The sequence below is a fragment of the Saccopteryx bilineata genome, chromosome 2 (genome assembly GCF_036850765.1).
Source record: "Saccopteryx bilineata isolate mSacBil1 chromosome 2, mSacBil1_pri_phased_curated, whole genome shotgun sequence".
Lineage (NCBI taxonomy): Eukaryota > Metazoa > Chordata > Mammalia > Chiroptera > Emballonuridae > Saccopteryx > Saccopteryx bilineata.
In genome coordinates, this window is record NC_089491.1 from 183425853 (window position 1) to 183444523 (window position 18671).

General features: G+C 32.7%; 1 protein-coding gene across 3 annotated transcripts in view; it reads left to right on the plus strand.

Annotated features, from left to right (window-relative positions):
* The window catches only part of USP15 (ubiquitin specific peptidase 15), a 162108-nt gene that overhangs the window by 104075 nt on the left and 39362 nt on the right, over window positions 1-18671 (plus strand). Inside the window, exons 7-8 of one of the 3 annotated variants that reach the window (XM_066258881.1) lie at window positions 281-367; window positions 7453-7597. In XM_066258881.1, coding sequence (XP_066114978.1) covers window positions 281-367; window positions 7453-7597 — 232 coding nt within the window. Of the gene's footprint in view, window positions 1-280; window positions 368-7452; window positions 7598-11802; window positions 11875-18671 lie in introns of those variants that run through there. The other 2 variants (XM_066258882.1, XM_066258883.1) reach the window with 2 other exon arrangements.

Genomic DNA, 18671 nt, shown 5'->3' on the forward strand with positions numbered 1-18671 from the left:
TTAGTGTTGTTGTGTTAGTAGATCTATAGAAATAATATCAGGTTGTATGTTTAATTTCATAAATTTTTTTGAAAAATAGTTCCATTTGTACCATTATTTTTTATATAAAAGAATACATTGGTAATTGAAAAACAAAAGATATATATATAGTGATTTTGCTCATAAATCTGCTTTCCAGCATTCATTTACTACATACATTGTCATCTGTTGGTTTTTTCTTTATTTCATAATTTTGAAATTCAGCATTTTTATCTAATTTAACATTTTCATATTTTTAAAGGTCCCCAGGTGCATCCAATTTTTCAACTTTACCAAAGATCTCTCCTTCATCTCTATCAAATAATTATAACAACATCAACAACAGAAAGTAAGCACTGAATCTGAAAAACTCTTTGTTTACTTGATTGCCCTATTGTGGTTGCAAAAAAATCTCTTGTACATAAAATTAGAATTAAAATCTTAATGTATTAAAACTGATTTTTTAAAAATTACTCCTCAGATCTTATAGGAGTAACTTCATAGGAAAGAACAGTTATAAACTTTTCCTTGATTCAATACATATACTATCCTAATTTACTAAAAGAAGTAAAGCACTTTTAGAATTTTACATTCTTAATACTATTTATAAATATAGATAGCTGTTAGAATTCAGTTTTTTAGAAAGAGTATAAATTTCAGATATTTTAGAACTGGATATATAATCACCTACAATATGAAGTATTTTTAAAATTGTGTATAGTGATTCTCAGCTCCAAAGCATATACAAGTTTTTAACATTTACTAAAAAGGCAATCACTTTTTCTTTAAAAAGTTCAGTGAAACAATTTCCTTCCCCCATCTTGAATAATGTTTTAGAATCTTGAAATTTATAATAGGTAATGAAAGTGTGTGCTTTATTGCTGAAAGAATAACAAGTTGAAAATCACTTGGACTTTACCAGATCATCTGACATGCTTAGTTTTAATTTTATAGAAAGGTATAAAAGAAGAGCTTTTATTTTAATTAGTCCAGTTAAATTATGGAAAAAACCTTTAAGCCAGACAAGACTATCCCCTTGGTTATGTACTTCGTGGTTAAGTTAACCATTTATGTAGTTAAATATTATATTTGTACTACTCTTCCAGTTTGTAAATGATATCTGGTTATCCTAAAGAATAAATTTTAAAAGACTGAAGCTATTTGTAAAATAATCTTTAAAATAACACCATTAATTAAATATATAGATTTAATTAGTTTTTTGTTAGAACTCATATTTGGAGGTGCAGGGATAATTGACAGAATTATCTTAATATGCAACTGGATTATAAATATGTAAAAATAGACAAAATAATTTGGAAAGGAAAAATAATGAGAAAGGATTAATTTTTTAAAATATCATGATTCTAAAGATACTAGAATTCTGTCAGCATGGTGCTGACCCAGGAATCTACCTACAGATCAGTGGGCTAGAAAAGACAGCTAAAAACAGACCTTTATATATAAGAGTTCACTGTAATCAGAAAGTGTTAGACTGATGGAGAATGAAGGAAGTTATCCAGGAAATGTAGAGAAAATTGAATGGCTCTTAAGAATTTTTATTTAAAATTTTAAATTACTTCTTTTCAGGTACATAAAAATTAAAAGGCAAATAAATGGAAAAAATACTTGTTACAAATAGCAAATTAAGAGTTAATATTCTTAATATACCAAGCACATAAAAATCAGTGAAAAATTTTCTCAGAGAAATGGGCAAATGCTGCTGACAATAAAAATGATTGAAATGCATAAACACATTAAATGTTCAAATTCACAACTAACTAGAGGTATGTAAATTAAAACCATAAAAATTTCTATTCACTCTTTCATCTTCATCTCAGGTTAAATTAAGTGAGTATTTATTCTCACAAGGATTCTGTTTGAGTAGTTGAAGTATTAGTTCAACTTTTCTAGAGAAAAGTTTGCCATATGTATTAAAGAAGACTTAAAACATTCATTTCCTTTCTGACTTGTGGAGGCACAGTGGATGAAGCATCAACTGGAATGCCAAGGTCGCTGGTTTGAATCCCTGAGCTTGCCTGGTCAAGGCACATACAGGAAGCAGCTACTACAAGTTGATGCTTCCCTCTTCTCCCCTCTTTCTCTTCTCCTCTCAAAATCAATAAATGAAATCTAAAAAAAATAAAAATAAAACATTCATTTCCTTATTTTAGTAATTCATTAAAGGATATGTGCACCAACAGTGTAAATAACATTACATTGTAGTATAATAGTGAAATATTGAAGACACTGAATATCCAAAATTGCAGTGTTCTTTTCTACTTAAAAATATTTATCCACAGGTAAGAAAGTAAAAGGAAATATTTCCCTTTAATCTGGTTTATGTTTTATATGATTAGATTCATCAAAAGTAATTTTTTCATAGGAGATAGAAGATTACTTATGTTTCTACAATTGCAGGTGGCTCCCATACTTACTATAAAAGAATTTAGTTCCAGGTATAACATTTATACCAGGTATTTATAGTCATTCTTTGAAGAGATTTTTAACTGTATATAGAGTGTATTGAACATGGACTATATTTTAACTGGAATTGCTATGTTAGTATTATGTGGTCTGCTGTGTTTGTTTTTGTCTGTTTCCCTCTCATAGTGAAAATATGACAGTAAAATCTGATCTCAAAACCTCTAACTGCAGAAAATATTAAAAGAGGAATTGGAGTGTTTTCTTATTTTTAAAACATGATAAACTAATGACTTTACTTCTATGCCTAGATTATATTTTTAACTATATATGTCTATTTTAGGAACTAAAATAGTCCTTTCATATTAGGAAACTAAGCAACATAACTACTGAGGTATCATCATGCTTAAAAGTAAAGCTTTCCACCTGACCTGTGGTGGCGCAGTGGATAAAGCGTCGACCTGGAAATGCTGAGGTTGCCGGTTCAAAACCCTGGGCTTGCCTGGTCAAGGCACATATGGGAGTTGATGCTTCCAGCTCCTCCCCTCTGTCTCTCTCTCTCACTCTCTCCTCTCTAAAATGAATAAATAAAAAAATTTAAAGGTTCGATTCCCGGCCAGGGCACACAGGAGAAGCGCCCATTTGCTTCTCCACCCCTCCGCCGCGCTTTCCTCTCTGTCTCTCTCTTCCCCTCCCGCAGCCGAGGCTCCATTGGAGCAAGGATGGCCCGGGCACTGGGCATGGCTCTGTGGCCTCTGCCTCAGGCGCTAGAGTGGCTCCGGTTGCAACATGGCGACGCCCAGGATGGGCAGAGCATCGCCCCCTGGTGGGCGTGCCGGGTGGATCCCGGTCGGGCGCATGCGGGAGTCTGTCTGACTGCCTCTCCCTGTTTCCAGCTTCAGAAAAATGAAAAAAAAAAAAAAAAATTAAAAATTTTTAAAAATTTTTTAAAAAAAGTAAAGCTCTCCTTTCTTAGTAAGAAACAAAATTTAAACATAATATGGAAAATTATTTTTCATTTTCAAAAAACGTTAATTAATGTATTATCTGAACAATTATTTCTCATAAAATTTATTTCTTAATTTTCCATTCAACTTGTGGAAGTAAGTAGCAACTTAAGGCATCAGATAGAAATAGCATAGCTTCTTTAATTAAAAATATGTAAAATGGGCCTGACCTGTGGTGGTGCGGTAGTATAAAGCATCAACTTGAAATGCTGAGGTCACTGGTTTGAAACCCTGGGCTTACCCAGTCAAGGCACATAGGAGAAGCTACTACTACGAGTTGATGCTTCCTGCTCCTCCCCTGCCTTGTTCTCTCTCCCTCTCTCTCTTTCTTTCTTTATTTCTCTCTCTCCTCTCTCTAAAATCAGGAAATAAAATCTTTAGAAAATATAAGTAAAATGGGTAATGACCTTTTTAGCTTATGGGCAGTTTTGAAACTTCATATATGAGATATTCTACAAGTAGAAAGTATAAAATCAGTAGTTATAACACAATTTTATATGAAATTTATTGACAAATTCAAGACTTGAATTTAGCTGATACATTACTAAGATAGACCATTTCATTTCCAGAAATAAGAATATTAGTTATAAAGGTAATAACAAAGTATACTTTGAATTACTTAAGTTTAATAAAGTTTTTATTGAAGACTAATTATTATAAAAAAAAACAGTTGCTGGAATATTATTTATTTACCCTATGTAGTTATTTTACCTGTAAGTCCAAACAGCCTTTGTTCTTGCACTTGTACTTAATTATACTATAAGTACATTTTAATATGTGCCAAATTTATTCTTTTTGTTTCCTGCAATTTTTCTCAGCAGCTATATTTGCCTTGATATAATGCTGCCTTTAAAGACTTTTTAATTTTATTGTCTCAACTCTTGGCATTTCACATCAGAACACAATTCTTTTTTTTTTTTTCTTTTTTTTTTTCTTTTTTTTTTCTTTTTTTGTTTTTAGAGGCAGAGATAGACAGGGACAGACAGACAGGAACAGAGAGAGATGAGAAGCATCAATCATCAGTTTCTCGTTGCGCCTTGCGACTTCTTAGTTGTTCATTGATTGCTTTCTCACACGTGCCTTGACCACGGGCCTTCAGCAGACCGAGTAACCCCCTGCTGGAGCCAGCGACCTTGGGTCCAAGCTGGCGAGCTCTTTGCTCAAGCCAGATGAGCCCGCGCGCGACCTCTGGGGTCTCGAACCTGGGTACTTCCGCATCCCAGTCCGACGCTCTATCCACTGCGCCACCGCCTGGTCAGGCAGAACACAATTCTATTTTACTGTTAATTCATTTAAAGCTCTTTTTGAAATGGAAATGACTCCCTGTAAGATTAATCCGGGACCTGGATTTAGGAGGCTACCAGAACTTGCTATCATCTGGTCCTTAACAAGTTACTTACTAAAAATATCATTTCATTAACTGCAAATTGAGCATGACTATAGTTATGAGGATTAAATTATAGATGTGAATGTTTATAATGTCCAGTGTAAGTGCTAATTCAAAAGTCAGTCTGAAATTTTTTTAGAAAGATAAGGGCTTAATTTTACCCCTCCAAAAATGTTACATTTTTAATGTATGTTTGTGATAGAATTATAATACAAAATTAAACTAGTATAGTATTTAAATTCCCGTGAAGATTACTGGCAAATGTATTTATTTTTGTGAAATCATATAGCTTTATAGGATGAAGGACTAGCTTACTCTCTTTAGAACATTAAAAGCAGAAAATAGTCATGAAAAAATAGAAGCCGTTCTTCAGACTTCGGTTTCTATATACTTTGTCAAAGTATTTAAAGAACTGCTGGTATTTCTTATTACAGAGTTTAATACTTGATTTAGAAATCACATAAAATATGAAATAAAAGTAACCAGTAAATATAGTATTAAAATATTAACTTCATCAGTTTTCATTATCATTGTACATCTAGATTTTCTCAATCTTTGGGAAAGGCTTAAACTTACCCTGTTACTTAAACTAAATGTAGAAATTTTTGAAGAATCCAGATTTTAAAAGACAGAATCAAATCAAAAGCTGTATTTGCAAAGATTTTGTTCATTTTTTCAGTAAATAGGTAAAATTCTTCCAGCAAATCTCATCCTCTTGCCACAAAGAATAGAGCTTCTAGTATCCATTTGTGTTATGTGTACAAGAAATAGATATTTGAATGTATACTTATGGAATAAGCATGTAAATGTGCTTTTAGTCTTTTCACTTGTGTATGTTTGTAGGTGTATACATTAGTATGCATTTGGGCTTTGCCTTACCTGTATATCATAGACTACTTAAATTTTATATTTTTATATCCAGAACGTGTGTTTTTTTTGTTTGTTTTTTTTACTATGTAGCAGACCTTGATTTTTTAGCGCTTGTTAGAGAAATTAAAAGAATAAAAAACAGGATTCAGTTTTTTGTTGAATATCTTTGATGTTAGATTCAAGAATCCAATCGTTAGTCATTGAGTGAATATATATTAAATTGCTAATAGATGCATTGTACTTTATTACTGGAATATAAAATAAAACATGAATTATAAGGCTAGTGATCTGCAAAAACCAAGATACTTGAGTTCTATTTATTTTATACCCTTTTTTTTAGTTTAAAACAAGCATATAGCTACAAGATTAACCATTCTGAATTTGAATTGATCACTGTTATATTGTTTTGGGTCCTGCTAATTTTGTTCAATCTCAGAGGAATTGTTATTTTTTTTAGGCTGGGATTTAATCTTTTTGTTTGTGATAAGGAGATATTTTCTTTAAAATAAAAAAATATTAGGGAACTAGCATTGTGTATGTAATTTTGGTTGATGTGGTTTTGTGTTTTACCTGTTTAGCTTGTTGGGGCGTGTTTGTGCATGTGTTTACTAAAGGCTTTGTTAGGACAGGCTGTTGCACAGTCCAATTAAACTGTTAAAATAATTGACTAGGAGTATAGAATCTATAATACAATGTATTTGAAATTATAAGTAAAAACTACTTTTAAAATATATCAAGAACAAATTATAGCCAATTAAGATTGTCATGTTTATTTATAACAGTTATTGCTTTTAGCAAATGACCTTGATTCTTGTTCAGATTTGTACTAATGAATAAAAAGAAAGTGATTGAAAATATTTTTTGAATTATATTAAAGTATCCATTATAAATATTTTGTAACATAACCTTTTAAAAGTTAAAGTAAAATCTATACTTTTCTGCAGTTTATTTTTATTACATATAAAAAGAAACCAGGATTATTAAATTTTTTACTTTTCTTATATCTTTCTAAAACTACCTTGATTCTCTAAGCTTGAATATTATATATTTTTTAAGATTTATATTTATTATACTTATAGTACAAATTATCCTGAAGTTATTATTTATGTAGTTAAATAAACTGCATTATTCTAACAAGCTGGAAAAAAGAAAAGCCAAATAATACTGTAATGTATTTGCTTAGAATCATTTCATTTTTGCATTCCTGATCATCCCCGGCTCTTTTCAACATTTGAAGACTAAATTTTGCTGGACTAGCATAGAAACTATAAATTGAATTTTCAGTGCATCAAAACAGTGATGTCACAGAGGCCTTGTAAATTCTACTCTCACCTGTTACTAAAGTAACATATTTCTGCTATTCTCTTACAGTAGCAGGATGTGAAGGGGACATAAAATTAGATGATTTATTGCCATGGGTGGTGTTTAAAATCTGAATGTTTTAAATTTGATGGAGCAATGAAGAATGGCACAAGCTATTAAGCTGCTCCAGTTAATCAAGGGTAGAAAGAGGTAATAGTGATTGGTTTGGTTTGGAATATGATGCAGTAATTTTGTTGATTTGATGAAGAGTATCTTAATTAAGGGAGTATTTTGATTTAAGTTCATGTCTTAAAAAGAACGAGTTAAATGATTTATAAAAATGTTTAACAGCTAACCACCTACCTCAAATAGATTTTAATGTACTCTATTATAACTATATTGTAATAATTGGCTGCATTGTAAAAAATATTTTTTGTTTTCTTCCAGTGTGAAAAACTCAAATTATTGTCTCCCATCATATGCTGCTTATAAGAGCTATGATTATTCAGAACCTGGAAGAAACAATGAACAGCCAGGCCTCTGTGGCCTAAGTAACTTGGGAAATACGTGTTTCATGAATTCGGCTATTCAGGTAGGTTTTTCCAAACAATATAAAACTCATGTGTTTCATGGAAGTCCATAATACAAGAATAGTAGAGTTTGGTTTTATGTTAGCACATGAGTATTATATATGCTTTGAGAGTTTCTATTTTCACGATATATTTAAGTATACACATTTGACTCATTTATTCTGGTGCTGATAGTAGAATATCATCATGTTTCTCTATTAGTCGGCATGAGATTGATTACCACATAGAAGTTAAATATCACTTCATGCAAAAATGTAATTCCAAATCGAAAACCTAGGCTCTCCGAGAAGAAAAGAAAGCTTTAAAAAATTTTTGATAATAAGCTTTTGAATTATGTATATAATATTTATCATAAATATTTATAAGACAACCTATTAAAATTAAGGGAGAACATACTTTTCCAGAAGATTATTTTTATTACATGTAAGAAGAAAGAGGGATTATTTAATTTACTGATTGACTTTTCTTAGTTCTTAAATTATCTTGATTCTCTAAAATTGAAGTTTTAATTATTTTTCCCCTAAGATTAGCATTTATTATACTGATACTACAAATTATCCTGAGGTTCTCTTCAAACAGAAAACCTAGGCTCTCTGAGAAGAAAAGGAGGTTAGTGAGATCTCTGCATAGTCAGTAGAAGTCTCTTGGTTTTTGTTTTTTGTGGGGGGTTTATTTTGGACATTGGTGGGAGTGTTAGAGAAAAATATTTTATGGTCACCAAACCACTAACTCTAAATAAAATTCTTTTTAAATCTTTTTTTTTTTTGCATTAATGTGAAATTAAGATTTTAAAAACTAGAAAACTATGAAACTCTTTTTATATACATACTTTAACACATCACTTTTCCTTATAGATTTTTAATTTGGGGATATAAGAGATCACTGCCCTTTTTTCCCGTTGCCTCTCCCTGGAGCATCTCTTCTTCCTGCTCTGTCTATACCCCCTTCCAACTTGTTAACTATTTATGTCTTTGATTGATTTTGAAGTAACAAGATCTATATGTATTTTAATATCACTGTCACTACGTATAAAATTAGAAGTGGTTATTTACTACCCCTTTCACAAATGTAATTTTTTTTCAAAAGCCCGAGATAATGGCATATTGCTTTTGATATTTGAATTTTAACTTTTTTTGGTAAGTCCTTTTATTTATTTTTTGCATACACAGAATTTTTATTTTTAAATCAGCAGTTTTCTGATGTCTATTTATATTTACTACTGAATCTCCTATTCCTAGGAGGCAACCTTCGAAGAGAAAGATTAAATGCAGAATATGGATTGATAAGGACATTATTGCATATCTTTTTGTTTAACTGAGAAAAGTACAGGACTGTACACCATCCGAAATTCTAAATAAACCCTTTTGTATGTTCTCATTAATCTAGTTCTACCCCTAAATTAACCATTGTCTTTATTGCATTCTTGGGAAATTAGAATTAAACTGTCATAACTCTGTAGACTAAGAATACGCAATCTTTTAGAAATGCACAAGGGATCATAATTGGTTAATTTCTGATTTCTTGGTTTAGAATTGAGCCACTCAGGAAATAGCCTTATCCAAGCAGATACTGTGTAGATTAATAAACTCTTCCTTTAAACCTTTGATGAGTAGTATTGTTTATACTCTGATGTGAAGTAAATTTTTATCTTTATTTTTCTGGAAGAAGAGAAAGGGCAAAAAGTCTATTCATCTGAGAAGAGCAAGCCAAAGCATACCATTCTTAAAGTAGAATCTGTATAACAAAGTAAAGTGCATTGCTGTCGAATCCTCAGAGATAGAGATGGAGCAGGCAGGTTGTAATTTTGTTTGGTTATCTGTTAGACTTCCCAACCTGCTCACTGAAAATCATCTTTAGTACCATCTGTGGAAAATGTTTTATAAAAACAAAGTTACTTTGGTTCCAGAGACTTGATATAGCTTCAGTTTTGGGGTGTTTTTTTTTCTAGTATAAAAAAACCAGTGTTGGTGCTTTTTCATAAGGATTAAGAAAATATTTTAACAACACAGGCAGTAAATATAGTCTCTTCTATGTTTGTCTCCAGTTAACTGCAATTTCTCAAAAATAAGTATTAAAATTAAATCTTCAAATTAGCTAGGTTTGGCATTTGATTAACTTTCTTGTATACATTTTTAAGGTATCAGAAACTTCATTTTATTAGTTTTTGGTACTGTTCAAAGCAATTTTATTACAATAAATTGGTAGATGTAGTGCTGACCCTCTCTCTGAATATACTTCATCTTCACATGTTGTATTTCAATTGAAGTACAACCATGAGGATGAGATTTGTTAGGATGATAGTTTGTTATTTTCTGGCAATAATTATAAAGTAAGAAACAGTTTTATGAAAATTTTAATGAAGTGTTTTAAGCAGTAAATATATTTTATGTCTTCTTGGTTAGAAACTGTATTTTCTCCAAAATAAAACTCTCCAAGTAAATTAGAGGAAAAAAAATAAGAGTTTTTATTTCTACTACTTTGTCTTTTCATCCAAATCCAGAATTAGGAAGACTAGTACTTTAGTTTTATTTTCTTAAATCTTATGATTTTTAATCAACTTAAATGTAAGATTTCAACACGAAATGGTGGCAGTAGCCTTTTTCCTAAGTTATTAGGTCCACAGATGAAAATGATTAAAGATAATAGTTTTTTTTTTCAAGTTTCCTTTTAACTTCGGTGAAATAGAAGACAATTCAAGAACTTCAGAAAATATTATAAAATAAGTTATACTGATAATTTAAATTTTAATGTAATTTCTTATATTAGTTTAGTAATCCTAAATATATGAATGGGTATTTTAGTACATCGGACAGTATTGTTTTATCTAAAAATAAAAGAGTATGAAAAGCAAACCTGTTTTTTATATGTAAGAATGGGTATGCTTAACCCATCAGTAGCTTTGAAGTAATGAAATCTTTTGCTCACTCCTAATTAAAAAGTAAACAACCCCAATCTAAATGTGATTTTATGTTTTTATTCATTTTTATTATATTGGAGTTTGAGGTTTTCTCTGATATAATGGTATTTGTATTAAATTTATCAGATGAGTATAGTACTGTCAAGTAGTTTGAATGTATTAAGTTAATATTTATTGAATGTTAAAAATGTGAGATAATTTTGGACATAGATCCTCACCTTATGAAGATTATAGTCTAGATACTGTGATTTTCAAACTTTTTGCTTTTTGGCATGAAAAAATCAAAGAATTACTGTGAAAAATTTAATTATATCATCAATGTTTAAACAGATGTAGTGAAATTGCTTTGTTTGGGTGAAGTGCCCAGAGTCCCATCTGCTTTCTTTTACTTTACTTAATGGCCCCAGAAGAATTCTAATGGGGTCACAAGACTCTGAAGAATAGCTTACAAACCATTTTCTGGCTAGAAGAAAAAAACACATCAAAACTTAGTACTATAGGTTAGCACAGACTGTGCAGTTAGCACTGCTTGGATTAACACATGCCTTTCCTATTTAGGAGCTGTGTTGTCCTATACAAGTTATTTCCATAGCTCATTTTTCTTATCAGATGAGGAAAATAAGTACCTATACTTTAGGATTTTGCAGGGATTAAGTGAGGTGATGAAGAAAAAGGTCTTAGGATAGTGACTGGCATGTTATAAGAATTGGGTATGTATTAGGTTAATAGTATTTTGACTTTTTAAATTCACTAAGTTAAGCAGAGTGACTCTAGAAAAATTCTAAAAATCATAGCCATATATTTGTTTTTTCCTACAAGTCTTATTCCACTTTAGCTAGGTGAAGACAGAATTGTGAAAAAAGAAAGAATTGAATGTAGTTTTAATTCTTTTTCATTTAGTAGTACTCAACAGTGATATTTATCATTTGTTCCATTTTCTGAACTGTGTTAGTTTAGTTCTCCCTAGGCAAACAGATAGACAAGGGATATAGTAACATGGAACTGAGTGTGCATATTCAGTCTACAGGGAACTCAAAAATTTTAAGTTCAGGTTATCTCTGAACTCAGCTTCCTGAGTATTTATGATTAAAGGCATATACCATCATGTTCTGGTGGTACAAATAAGTTAAAATAATTTTCTAGTGTGCTAAATGTATTACTCGACTGAGAGAATGTCTAGTGTTTTTAATTGGAGATAATTTTAATTAGCGTTAGCTGAGTAGATTCAGGAGCACTCCAACCTTGTCTTTTTCATTGTCAAGGCCTAGGAGGCTCATGATTGGCTTCCTGGAAGAAGCAGCTCTTCAGATGGATTTGAAGCAGGGAAGTGATATGGTCTTTTCCACTGGAAAGCAGCATGGCGTAAGATGGTTGTTTTCAAACTTTTTACTTGCAAGTAATAGGGCTCCTAAATAGACTGTAGGACGTCATTGAAAAAAAATGATAGTAACAAGGACCTGTCCATTTTTCCTGGTATTCAATGTAAAATCAGTCGTGATTCCAAGCATTTTTAAAGTCACTTTTTTTTCTGTGATTTCTTGGGTTAGGAAAAAGTTTATGCAGTAAAGAATGTTAAATAGAAAGTTTAAGGGTTTTTTTTTTAAAGACTTAAAGAGAATGAACAATACTACACAGAAATAACATTCTTTTTACAAAAACAGTGAGAAAATCACTACTGAAGCTGCTATTTCTATATTTCTGTACTTCATAGCTTTGAATATGATTAAATATAATGCTTACCTGCTCTCCCCTTATGACATTCTTTTTGCATTTATTGGAACACAAATTCTTGGAAGCCCATTTTAACATGAAGTTCTTTAATTTTATTCAAATTAGCCAAATTTATAGTTAAATAAATGAGTATAGTTTCATCAAAAAAGACACTCTTAAATCCTCAAAAATTTTTAAAAATACTTTAGATCTTGAAGAAAATTATTCCTCTGTTATATTGAGAATGTAGCCGACTAAAAATTCAGATATTTCCTAGGGCAGATTTTTATCTAATCCAGGTAATTAACTCAATTATTTGAGTTCCTTTCATAGTATGTACCCAATATTACATGGCATACTATCATCAAAACTATGTTATCATCTATCAAATGACAACTCAGTCAGGTCTTCTCAACACAAATACCAATATTTTTACTTTTCTCATTGCTTAAACTAGGGTAAGGGAGAAATACCCCTTTTAAAAGAGCAAGAGGAAAGCCCTGGCCGGTTTGCTCAGTGGTAGAGTATCGGCCCAGCATGTGGATGGCCTGGGTTCAATTCCTAGTCAGTACACACAGGAGAAGTGCCCATCTAATTCTCCACCCCTCCCTCTCTCACTTCTCTCTCTCTTCCTCTCTCCCTCTCTCCCTCTCTCACCCCCCCTTCCTGCCACCATGGCTCGATTGGAGGGAGTTGGGCCCGGGCACTAAGGATAGCCCCATGGCCTCCCCTTCCGGTGCTAAGAAGAGCTCAGTTGCCAAGCAATGGAGCAACACCCCAAATGGGCAGAGCATCGTCCCCTAGTGGGCTTGGTGGGTGGATCCAGGTCGGATGGCATATGGGAGTCTGTCTGCTTCCCCTCCTGTCACTAAATAAATAAATAAATAAATAGCAAGAGGAGTAGAAAAAGAATCTGAATTCTCAGGCATACTTTTTAGAGGAAGAGTGTATATAGCATAGTGCTGTAAGAATTTAGTTTTTATATCTGGTGGAGAAATGGTGGCCCAGGCCCATTGACACAGCAGTAGAGCATCGGCCCAGTGTGGAAGTCCCAGGTTCAATTCCTGGTCAGAGCACACAGGAAAAGCGACCATCTGCTTCTCCACTTCTTTCTCTTCCCTCTCTCTTTTCCTCTTCTTCAGCCATGGCTTGAATGGTTTGAGCACATCAGCTCCAAGCACTGAGGATGGCTCCATGGAACCTCCACCTTAGGAGCTAAAAGTAGCTCGGTTGTGAGCATGGCTCCAGATGGGCAGTGTCAGCCCCAGATGGGGGCTGCCAGGTGAATCACCGTTGGGGCACATGCAGGAGTCTGTCTCTCCATCTCCCCTCCTCTCACTTGGAAAAAAAGGGGGGAAAAAAAGAAGTTGTATCTCTAAAAGAACACCCTGTACCTGTGTAACTTGGTTAATAATGATTTTTTTTGTCCTGAACACATGCCTTTCTGAACCTCAGATACAGGGGGAACAGTCTTATTTATCTGCTCTTCACATTCTTTGAATTAATATACAAATTTCTCTAGGATTAATATTTTTCTTTCTGATAATAATTTTTAAATATTTTGTCTATTTCTCATTCTATAATAGGAAATGATACAAGAAAATGGAGGGGTTATTTCAAGAATTTGTAAATAAGTACCTCTGGTTCTAATACAGAATTGTTTTACATTACTCTAGCTATGAAAGATCAATACCAACTTAATATAAATTGACTCATTATGATTGCTTACAGTGATCAAGTCTTATAACAGTAGATATTAATATATCAGACTGAAGTATCTTGTGTTCATTTTAATAATTGTTCAAAGGATTCTTATTTGTGATTGAATGGAAAACATGAGAGTATCAATCTGTAATTGATAATGGTAACTGCAAATATACTTCCCTCCAAAGGCCCAAAGGGAAAGAGAAAGTGGTTCTGGATTTACTTATATTACCTAAAAATCAAATAGTTTGTTTTCTTGATGTCAAGATCTTTTCTCAAATTTATTTTCCAACTTTATTAAAATATATACTAATATCATTAATACTTTATGATTTTTAAAGTCTGTCAGGCTTGAGGGGTATACAGCATAATCAAATGTCAAAATAATCTGGAGATGTTTTCTTTCAACATATGTACTCTGATTTATCAATGTCACTACATTAAATTTAACTTAAAAAAATCTTTTATAAAAAAAAGTCTGTCAGGCTTATATTCTAAATTATAAGCTGGTATTATTGAATAGTGTCACTAGAATATATAGGATATTGAACTAATAGAGCCTTAAAATGAAAAAAGCCATGCTAAATCCCTATTAAGGAGTTATTTTTATTATCTTTTACCTATTTGTTTTAATGTATACATTTACTTTTTTACTGGGTTGACACTGGTTAACATAATTATACAGGTTTCATTTGCCCGATTCTACAACACATCTCTCTACACCATATTACATGTTCACCCCCATCCCCAAGTCAAGTCTTCAAATTCCAGTCAATTAAAGCTGTGTTGTATTTATTACTAATGTACCCTCATCTGTTGGATTTTTTTTTAATGTCACTTAAGATCATCATCTTTCTAATTTAGTTGGTAAGCAGAAATAGTTTGTGGTGATGGTCATTGCTCATGATTAACTTCATTAGTGTTGTCACTTTGCCAATAATCGACGCTTAGTTCAATATTTTTTTAGTACCTTGTATACAGAAATCAATTGCTCAGTGTTATCAGTCATCTCTTTACAATGATTTGTAGACTATACTTGGCAGAGTGAAGGGTCAGTGAGCTGGTTACTGAAAACCATTGCTTCAATTAATACCATTTAAAATAAATCACTAATTCTCATGAACTCAGAATATTAACCCAATAACAAACACCTTCTGATAAATAACTGTACCCTTCTTCACATAGTACAGGTTGTTTTTTATATCATTATCTCTTAATTTCTCTTCCTCAGAGGTGAGTGAGGGCATAATGTATTCTTATTTCACTGATGTGAAATAGAGGCAAGGGAAGTTTAAGTGACTTGTTGCTCACTGAGACAAGTTAATAAATGAGTTTAAACTGGGTTATTACACAGAACATTTTGAGATAATAAGTCTTCAAAATTTTACTAGTCAACTTATAAGAAATACTTAAAAATGTTTTCTTTTAGTCAAATATATGTAACAAATTTATCATTTTAAGTGTACAGTATGGTGGGATCAAGTTTACATTACTTTGGCTATGAAAGATTAACACCAATTTAAATACAAATAGACTCATTAGTTATGATTGCTTACAGTAATCAAGTTTTTTAACAGCAGATATTAATATATCAGGCTGAAGTATCGTGTTGATTTTAATAATTGTTCAAAAGATTTTTATTTGTGATTGAATGGAAAACATGAGAGTTTCAATCTGTAATTGATCATGGTAACTGCAAATATACCTCCCTCCAAAGACCTAGAGTCTTGCACATTATTGTGCAAACATTAAAAATGCTAAGTTTATACAAAATACATAGCCCCCATACTTTAAGATGCTTCCATAAAGAAGTATTACTGTTGTATAGTTCAAAACAATTTATTTAGGTAAGATTCAAAACAATTCAAGAACTCCTTTGGAAGGTATTCAGAGCATTATTTTCAGAATATTGTAGGTGGTCAACCTGGGTAATTTCTTTTTTCAGATACTGTATTCTTGTTCTTATAGAAGAATCCATTCACTTACTCAGCAAATACTTATTGAGGGCTTATTAAATGCCTTTCACTCTGATAGGCACTAATTATACCATAACAAACAAAACAGTATCTGCTTCCATGGAGTCTAGTAGGGGAGATAAACATTAAATAAGTCATAAATTATGGTAAGTATCATGAAGAGAGAAAATTGATTGCTGTAAGTAAATGACAAGAGTGTGTAGAGTACCTAATTTATTATACTGGGTGTCATATCCTCCAGAAGTAACATTTAAGTTCTAACCAAATAATAGATCGAGTTAGGCAGGGGAGAGTTGACATTAGATACAGCAGCAATATGTGCAAAGTCCCTAACATGAGCAAGTTTGAGGAACCAAAGAGTGAGTAACCTATGGAATAATATTTGAAGGGGAGTGGTATAAAATGAGTTAGAATAAGTGGGTAAAAACGAGAATCATGTAGAGGCAATTTGGATTTTAATGTATTACAAAAACATTGATGGTTTCAGGCGATCATCATCTCATCTGGTTGATTGCAGTTATCTCCTAGCTGATTTCTCTGCTTATAGCCATAATAACCCTATGGTCTGTTTTCAAAAATAGTAGCCAGAGCGATTCTTTTCAAAGTAAATGTATTTTCTGTTACTTTTTGTGTATTACACTAAATACCTTTTCATTTCATTCAACAAAAGCTAAACTCCTTAAAAGATAATATGAGGCCCTATATGCTCTGGCTCCCTGCTATTTTATTTCCTACCACTTTTCTCTCTGTTCATTTTCCTCCATTCTAACTAGTTCTTTTGTCAAAAAGGTTCCTGACTCATGGTCTCTCAACTTTAAATTTCCTATACCTGGAATGTGTTTCCTTCAAATATTTATATCCTTTCTCACTTCATCTAGGTCTTTGTTATTAGTCAGATCTTTCCCTACTCTATACAATGGTAACTGCCCTCCCTACATTACATACATTAGTCATGACCTTTATAGATTGGGTTTTTTGTCTGTCTGTCTGCCTCTCCCTACTTCCAATTCACGTATGCATCCTCCATAAGTTCAGAGGCTTTTAGTCATTGCTATAGCTCCATTACCAAAATAGTGTCTTGAATGTAGAAGGCACTCAAATTAATGAAAAGTGAAGGAAATCACAAGTGTGTCTCTAGTTTCTGACTTGTACATCATAATGATAACCATTTAATGAAATCAGAGTGCTAGGAGGAGGGATGCAATTGGAGGAGTCAGTTTTGTGGTGGGGAGAACATTATGAGTTAATTTTAGGTCTATGCAGTTTGTGATGCCCATGAAACATCCATATGGATATTCATAGGCAGTTGTGTATTCTAGTATAATACAGAATAGGGCCTAGGTTAGAAATAGAAATATGGCTGTTGTAGATGGTATTTAAAATAAGGAAAATGATTGCATCTAAATGAAGACATCTATAAAAATGAAGTCCCAGGACTAAGCCTTACAAATACATTTAAATAGAGGAAAGATACTACTGTTGCAACAGGAAAAAAAAATTACAGATGCACATAGTTTCTAAATTTTGTGATGACTTTCTTTATCCTAAAAATATGAGACCATAGCTAAGAATGAATGAGTAAATTTATTGGCAATATAGCAATCTCCTCTTAAGTAGGAGATCAACTTAGAATGGTATAAATTTGTTCACCTGAGATTTTTCAGCTAGCTATATGGTACATAAAATGGCTGAGTTTGTACAAAAAATAATTGGATTTATCTAAGATTAGAGAGAGAAAGGTACAAGGGAATTAATAGAATTAAGAGCAACTAAACTAGTTTTCTTGTTTTCCTTAGGCCAATTTATTTAGCTAATCTAACAAACGTTGATTGAGTCTCTGTGTATCAAGTATTGTTCTAGACCAGCGGTTCTCAACAGGTTGAGAACCGCTGTTCTAGACATTGTTGATACAGAGTTGAAAAAGACAGTGCGTATCCTCTAGAAGTTCATGGTGTAGTGAATGAGATAGACATATAAATAAATAAGAGATGATAAAATGCTTGCTTAGCCAAATGTTGTGGAAACAAAGGGAAGAAAGCCATTGGAAATAAGTAAGGTTTCACCAAGGAGGTTACATTTACGTTGAGTCTTGATTTCATATAGTAGAGTATGTTATCCATTATGACTTATGTTTTGCTCATGTACTCATAAAAATAGCAATGAGTTACCAGAGGTACAACTATAATATAACAGGCCTTTTCCACCACCGAAGTCCCGACATCAGAAGTGTTTTACTATAGCAAAATACACTCAGTGAACACATATTGGCATCTTCTGTATGCTAGTTATTGATGCTTTCTCATATTTATCCCAGCTCTAAAAGGAGAAGTATGTACCTAAATTATTTTAAGCCATGATAATATCAGTGGAACAAACATAGTCTTTTAAAGTAATTGCATCAAAAATTATATTTATTTTTTTAAAGAAAGAAAGAAGCCCTGGCGGGTTGGCTCAGTGGTAGAGCGTTGGCCTGGCGTGCAGGGGTCCCGGGTTCGATTCCTGGCCAGGGCACACAGGAGAGGCGCCCATCTGCTTCTCCACCCTTCCCCTTCTCCTTCCTCTCTGTCTCTCTCTTCCCCTCCCGCAGCCGAGGCTCCATTGGAGCAAAAGATGGCCGGGGTGCTGGGGATGGCTCCTTGGCCTCTGCCCCAGGCGCTGGGGTGGCTCTGGTCGCGATGGATAGGCAGAGCATCGCCCCCTGGTGGGCGTGCCGGGTGGATCCCGGTCGGGCGCATGTGGGAGTCTGTCTGACTGCCTCCTCGTTTCTAG